The sequence below is a fragment of the Tachysurus fulvidraco genome, chromosome 7 (genome assembly GCF_022655615.1).
Source record: "Tachysurus fulvidraco isolate hzauxx_2018 chromosome 7, HZAU_PFXX_2.0, whole genome shotgun sequence".
Lineage (NCBI taxonomy): Eukaryota > Metazoa > Chordata > Actinopteri > Siluriformes > Bagridae > Tachysurus > Tachysurus fulvidraco.
The window spans coordinates 426,369-433,868 of record NC_062524.1 but is presented as its reverse complement, the minus strand read 5'-3'; the positions used below and the strand labels follow the sequence as shown (position 1 = coordinate 433,868).

Genomic DNA, 7,500 nt, shown 5'->3' with positions numbered 1-7,500 from the left:
TTATCTGACACACACTCAGGAAAATAACTCCGTTCAGGTTTATTTGTATAGAGCTTTAACATAGAACAGAAGGTTATTATAAAGAATAATATACAGATTAATATAATACAAAGTCCCAGATTATTATTACATATATATATATAAATGTGTATGTATTTATCCCCACCCCTAAGCATACAGTAGGATACAAATCTCCAGGTTTGTGTCGTGTCCGTGTCGGGGTGTGTGTGTGTTGGAGTTGGTTGAACACACAGTTGCACCAAATGCTGCAATCAGCAGCACAGCAGACACACTCAGCATAGCCAGAAGTGTGTGACACACACTGTAGAGTGCAAACACAGGTACACAACTGTGATGTGGGTAAGAACAGGGATATAATCAGTGTACTGATGGGGGGGGCAAAGAGGGGGACATCCTCACTAACACTGATGGCTTCTCTCTCTCTCTCTCTCTCTCTCTCTCTCTCTGTCTCTCTCTCTCTCTCTCTCTCTCTGTGTCTCTCTCTGTGTCTCTCTCTCGGTGTCTCTCTCTCTCTCTCTCTCTCTGTCTCTCTCTCTCTCACTACAACTAACACATGTACAGTTCTAATGTGTAAATGTCATCATAATAACCTATAGCTAACATGGAAAAGTGTGTACACTATAAGTCATGTTGAAGTATGTAAAGGGTGTGTGTGTGTGTGTGTGTGTGTGTGTGTGTGTTTTATAACTGTGGTCACATTCTAACCTGAGACTCTTACAGTAAAGACTGACACAAGGGAAGGTGCTTATAGGGATCATCAGTTGTGGGCTACAGGTGTTATACACACACACACTCTCTCTCTCACTCACACACACACACACACACACACACCACCCTGTGTTTATACATAATGTATAAAGGTGTGTGTGTGTGAGAGAGAGAGAGAGAAAGAGTGAGAGAGTGTGTGTGAGTATGAGAGAGAGAGTGTGTGTGTATGTATGTGTGAGAGAGAGAGTGTGTGTGTGTGTGTATGTATGTGTGAGAGAGAGAGTGTGTATGTAACCACAGTTATAAAACACACACACACACACACACACACACACACACACACACACACACACACACACACACACACCACCCTGTGTTTATACATGTATAAAGGTGTGTGTGTGTGTGTGTGTGTGTGTGTGTGTATGTATGTGTGAGAGAGAGAGTGTGTATGTAACCACAGTTATAAAACACACACACACACACACACACACCACCCTGTGTTTATACATGTATAAAGGTGTGTGTGTGTGTGTGTGTGTGTGTGTGTGTGTATGTATGTGTGAGAGAGAGAGTGTGTATGTAACCACAGTTATAAAACACACACACACACACACACACACACACACACCACCCTGTGTTTATACATGTATAAAGGTGTGTGTGTGTGTGTGTGTGTGTGTGTAACATTAACACTAACCCGACATGATAATGAATATAAATACAGCCCTAAACCCGGAAGTGATGCTGAGACTCAGCAGTAAACACAAGACAGGAGGATGAGGTCTTACCTGTTACACAGGAAACAGCAGCGGTGATTCCTAACAACATTAACCAGCTGTCACACGTGTGTGTGTGTGTGTGTGTGTGTGTGTGTGTGTGTGTGTGAGATCTTTAGCCTGATGACGTCACGTTATTAACGCTCTTTTACTCACTCACACACACCGGCTCACACGCGCCACTCCACCGCTGCCACGCGCTGTCCACCGGCGACCAATCACAGCGCTGCTTCTGTACGCTCAGCTCCGCGTGCTGTTCAGTGTGATGTCACTTCCGCCTGCAGCATACACAGACCGGATGTTGTTATGTGTCATTACCGTTAAAATGTTATGGTGTATTTTAGGTTATAAACCGTACCGTGTGGGAGCGGAGAGGGTTGTGTGTGACACACGGGGGGCTGAGACACAGGGCTGAGACACGGGGGGCTGAGACACAGGGCTGAGACACACAGGGCTGAGACACACAGGGCTGAGACAGAGACACAGGGCTGAGACACGGGGGGCTGAGACAGAGACACACGGGGGGCTGAGACACAGGGCTGAGACACACAGGGCTGAGACAGAGACACACGGGGGGCTGAGACACAGGGCTGAGACACGGGGGGCTGAGACAGACACACGGGGGGCTGAGACACAGGGCTGAGACACAGGGCTGAGACACACAGGGCTGAGACAGAGACACACGGGGGGCTGAGACACAGGGCTGAGACACAGGGCTGAGACACACAGGGCTGAGACAGAGACACACGGGGGGCTGAGACACAGGGCTGAGACACACAGGGCTGAGACAGAGACACACGGGGGGCTGAGACACAGGGCTGAGACACACAGGGCTGAGACAGAGACACACGGGGGGCTGAGACACAGGGCTGAGACAGAGACACACGGGGGGCTGAGACACAGGGCTGAGACAGAGACACACGGGGGGCTGAGACACAGGGCTGAGACACACAGGGCTGAGACAGAGACACACGGGGGGCTGAGACACAGGGCTGAGACACACAGGGCTGAGACAGAGACACACGGGGGGCTGAGACACACAGGGCTGAGACAGAGACACACGGGGGGCTGAGACACAGGGCTGAGACACACAGGGCTGAGACACACAGGGCTGAGACAGAGACACACGGGGGGCTGAGACACACGGGGGGCTGAGACACACGGCTGAGACACACGGGGCTCTGGTCCTAGTCCTCTAATCCCTATAAACCCACTAACTCCTGCAGTGCATTATGGGACATCAGAAGGACCACAGGAGGACAAATACCTTCTAATATACTTCTTACTGTACCCTTAAACACAAACCACCTAGATGTAATGACTAACAGCATAGACGCTATATTCACTAGCACATTAGACACTGTTGTCCCATCAGATTACAGAAGGTTAGAGATAAAACACCTGCCCCGGGGTATAATAGTCATACTCACACCCTCAAGAGGGAGACCCGTAACCTCGAACGGAAATGGAGAAAAACTAAATTAGAGGTTATTATAATTGTGTATAAGGACAGTATGTCCAGCTATAGACAGGCTCTATAAGCTGCTAGGGCTCTGAGCACCTGAGCAAACTCATAGGACATAACCAGAACAACCCCAGGGTTTTATTTAGCACAGTGGCTAGTTTAACAAAAACCCAGAGAACTGAACACACGTCCATCACAGTTCAGTAGTGAGGACTTTATGAGACATATAAGAGCACCTTGTGACCCAGTCTCACGTAAAGCTCTACACTACAGTGCTTTACAAGTACAGGTAAATCAACAACTTGTGTGTTAGATCACAGCTTATCTGTATCTGATGCTGAGAAGCTAGTTCATGCCTTCATGTCCTCTAGACTGGACTATTGTAATGCATTACTAGGTGGTTGTCCTGCATCTTTAATAAATAGGTTACAGTTAGTCCAAAATGCAGCTGCCAGAGTTCTCACTAGGACAAGAAAGTATGACCTTTAACCCCAATGTTATCATCTCTACACTGGCTACCTGTTAAGTTTAGAACTGATTACAAACTGCTGCTACTTACGTACAAGGCTCTTAATGGTTTAGCTCCCATGTATCTAACTAGTCTTCTAACATGTTACAATCCTTCACGCTCTCTGAGATCACAAAACTCAGGGCTTTTGGTAGTTCCCAGAATATCTAAGTCTACTAAAGGTGGTAGAGCGTTTTCTTATTTAGCTCCCAAACTTTATAATAGTCTTCCTGATAGTGTTCGGGGCTCAGACACACTTTCCCAGTTTAAATGTAGATTAAAAACTCATCTCTTTAGTCAGGTGTACACATAATACATCCCATAATACTGTGCACTATTACATCAGACCAAATGCACATCATCATCTAGTGCTGGTTAATATTATAAACAGCAGCTACATTAATTCCTCTCCACTGCTTCTCTCTCTACCATCACGAGGCTTCCAGACACTGTACCAGCTTTGATCGTCTTCTGTGTGATGAAGATTTTGGACCTCCACTGAGATGAAGGCGACTCTGTGAGGATCCTGAGGCATCTACAGATCTACAGCTCCAGTTAGACTCTGTTACACTAAAGAGGAGATGTGAACTCCATGTGGTGTTTTACACCAACACAACATTTATCAGACTGTATATATATAATCACACCCCCAGTGTCACCCAGATGAGGATGAGGTTATATAATCACACCCCCATTGTCACCCAGATGAGGATGAGGTTATATAATCACACCCCCAGTGTCACCCAGATGAGGATGAGGTTATATAATCACACCCCCAGTGTCACCCAGATGAGGATGAGGTTATATAATCACACCCCCAGTGTCACCCAGATGAGGATGAGGTTCCACTTTGAGTCTGGTTCCTCTCAAGGTTCCTTCCTTTACCATCTAAGGGAGTTTTTCCTCCCCACAGTCACCTGAGTCACCTCAGACTTATTCATTGGGGATAAATACATACACATTTATATATAACTAATATTAATCTTGAATGGTGTATTATATTAATCTTTATATTAATCTTTATAATAACCTTTTGTTCTATGTTTATGTTCCTGTAAAGCTGCTTTGAGACAACGTCAGTTGTAAAAGCGCTATAGAAATAAACTTGAATTGAATTGTTCTTCATCTCAATTTAATGAGCTCTTATAATAATTAAACACATTTTTTATATTATTTATTTATTAATTCACTGAACTCGTAAAAATGAAGAATTTTTCCATCAGAAAAATGACGACCCACCACCAATCTGTGTGTAACTCATTCATTACAGACTGAAACCTTCAGGTGTGTAAAGAACAGTTATATGAACAGATCCACAAAAATATGGAAATCTATATAAAGAAAAACAAGCATGAATGAAATCTGTTAAAAGCAGTAAACACTTTCATTACTTTATACACAACCTGTGTGTGTGTGTGTGTGTGTGTGTGTGTGTGTGTGTGTTACAAAGCTAGTGATTCACAGTGAAGTCAGCAAGGCAGATGGATAAACCTCCCACTCGACTGAGACACAATTAAGGACAAATAGTAGTGTGTTTGTGTGTATAAGTGTGTGTTTGTGTGTGTATAAGTGTGTGTTTGTGTGTATAAGTGTGTGTTTGTGTGTGTATAAGTGTGTGTTTGTGTGTATAAGTGTGTGTTTGTGTGTGTATAAGTGTGTGTTTGTGTGTGTATAAGTGTGTGTTTGTGTGTATAAGTGTGTGTTTGTGTGTGTATAAGTGTGTGTTTGTGTGTGTATATGTGTGTGTTTGTGTGTGTTGGTGTGTGTATATGTGTGTGTTGGTGTGTTGGTGTGTGTATATGTGTGTGTTGGTGTGTGTATAAGTGTGTGTTTGTGTGTGTATATGTGTGTGTTTGTGTGTGTATAAGTGTGTGTTTGTGTGTGTATATGTGTGTGTTTGTGTGTGTTGGTGTGTGTATAAGTGTGTGTTGGTGTGTTGGTGTGTGTATATGTGTGTGTTGGTGTGTGTATATGTGTGTGTTTGTGTGTTGGTGTGTGTATATGTGTGTGTTTGTGTGTAGGATACAAGAAACACCCAGTGCTACTTTCTGAAGACTGCAGATGGTTGAGGGACTCTAACAGGCTCTCCACTCTCAGCTTCACATCTTCACTCAGAGAACGCTCACTGCACTGAGACACACAGACACATACACACAGACACATACACACACAGACACACACAGCCACACAGACACACACAGACAGACACACAGACAGACACACAGACAGACACACAGACAGACACACAGACACAGCCACACACAGACACACACAGCCACACAGCCACACAGACACACACAGACAGACACACAGACAGACACACAGACAGACACACAGACACAGCCACACACAGACAGACACACAGACAGCCACACAGACACAGCCACACAGACAGACACACAGACACAGCCACACAGACAGACACACAGACAGACACACAGACACAGCCACACACAGACACAGCCACACACAGACAGACACACAGACAGCCACACAGACACAGCCACACAGACAGACACACAGACACAGCCACACAGACAGACACACAGACAGCCACACAGACACAGCCACACAGACAGACACACAGACAGCCACACAGACACAGCCACACAGACAGCCACACAGACACAGCCACACAGACAGCCACACAGACACAGCCACACAGACAGACACACAGACAGACACACAGACAGCCACACAGACACAGCCACACAGACAGCCACACAGACACAGCCACACAGACAGACACACAGACAGACAGACACATACACACACACAGACACATACACACAGACACATACACACACAGACAGACACACAGACACACACACAGACAGACAGACACACATACACACACACAGACAGACACACATACACACAGACAGACAGACACACAGACAGACACACAGACACATACACACAGACACATACACACAGACACATACACACAGACACATACACACACAGACAGACACACAGACAGACACACAGACACATACACACAGACAGACACACAGACAGACACACAGACACAGCCACACACAGACACAGCCACACACAGACAGACACACAGACAGACACACAGACAGCCACACAGACAGCCACACAGACACAGCCACACACAGACACAGCCACACACAGACAGACACACAGACAGACATACAGACAGCCACACAGACACAGCCACACAGACAGACACACAGACAGACACACATACACACAGACAGACACACAGACACATACACACAGACACATACACACACAGACAGACACACATACACACAGACAGACAGACAGACACACATACACACAGACAGACACACAGACAGACACACAGACACATACACACAGACACAGCCACACACAGACAGACAGACACACAGACACATACACACAGACACAGCCACACACAGACAGACACACAGACAGACACACATACACACAGACAGACAGACAGACAGACACACATACACACAGACAGACAGACACACATACACACAGACAGACAGACACACAGACACATACACACAGACACATACACACAGACAGACAGACACACATACAGACAGACACACAGACACATACACACAGACAGACAGACACACAGACAGACACACATACACACAGACAGACAGACACACGGACACATACACACAGACACATACACACAGACAGACACACATACACACAGACAGACAGACACACAGACACATACACACAGACAGACAGACACACAGACAGACACACAGACACATACACACAGACACACACACAGACACAGACAGAGACAATTCAATATTCTGCTTTAATACAATATATTTATAGAACACCAAGAGAAGAGCAGCTCTTTATTCTAATCCACACGTGTGAAGCCTGATGATGGTGTAGCTTGAGGTTTGTTGTCCTGGAGGTGGTGTAACACTTTCCTTTATGTTTGTAATTGTATGAAGAACATATAAAATCCTTTAAGGTGGGTTTCAGACTCCATTAAGGCTGTAGTTGTGGACAGGATATGGCTG

At 45.5% G+C, this 7,500-nt stretch overlaps 3 protein-coding genes across 7 annotated transcripts in view; 1 reads left to right on the top strand and 2 right to left on the bottom strand.

Moving 5' to 3' along the window:
* LOC125145191 (coiled-coil domain-containing protein 134-like) overlaps positions 1 to 1,720 on the bottom strand; it is a 6,487-nt gene extending 4,767 nt beyond the window's left edge. The window contains exons 1-3 of one of the 2 annotated variants that reach the window (XM_047816271.1): positions 1,521 to 1,720; positions 189 to 349; positions 1 to 4 (exon numbers count right to left, since the gene is read on the bottom strand). The exon at positions 1 to 4 is cut by the window's left edge and continues 118 nt beyond it. In XM_047816271.1, the coding sequence (XP_047672227.1) occupies positions 1 to 4; positions 189 to 300 (116 nt within the window). In that variant the 5' untranslated portion in view covers positions 301 to 349; positions 1,521 to 1,720. The remainder of the gene's footprint in view (positions 5 to 188; positions 350 to 1,520) is intronic. The other variant, XM_047816270.1, reaches the window with a different exon arrangement.
* Positions 1 to 7,500, top strand: part of LOC113653753 (interferon-induced very large GTPase 1-like) — an 859,689-nt gene that overhangs the window by 450,273 nt on the left and 401,916 nt on the right. The window lies entirely within an intron of this gene.
* LOC125145186 (meiosis inhibitor protein 1) overlaps positions 4,597 to 7,500 on the bottom strand; it is an 11,005-nt gene continuing 8,101 nt past the window's right edge. For all 3 annotated transcript variants that reach the window (XM_047816256.1, XM_047816258.1, XM_047816257.1), the window contains 2 exons: positions 5,508 to 5,611; positions 4,597 to 4,983 (listed from right to left, as the gene is read on the bottom strand). In XM_047816256.1, the coding sequence (XP_047672212.1) occupies positions 4,932 to 4,983; positions 5,508 to 5,611 (156 nt within the window). In that variant the 3' untranslated portion in view covers positions 4,597 to 4,931. The remainder of the gene's footprint in view (positions 4,984 to 5,507; positions 5,612 to 7,500) is intronic.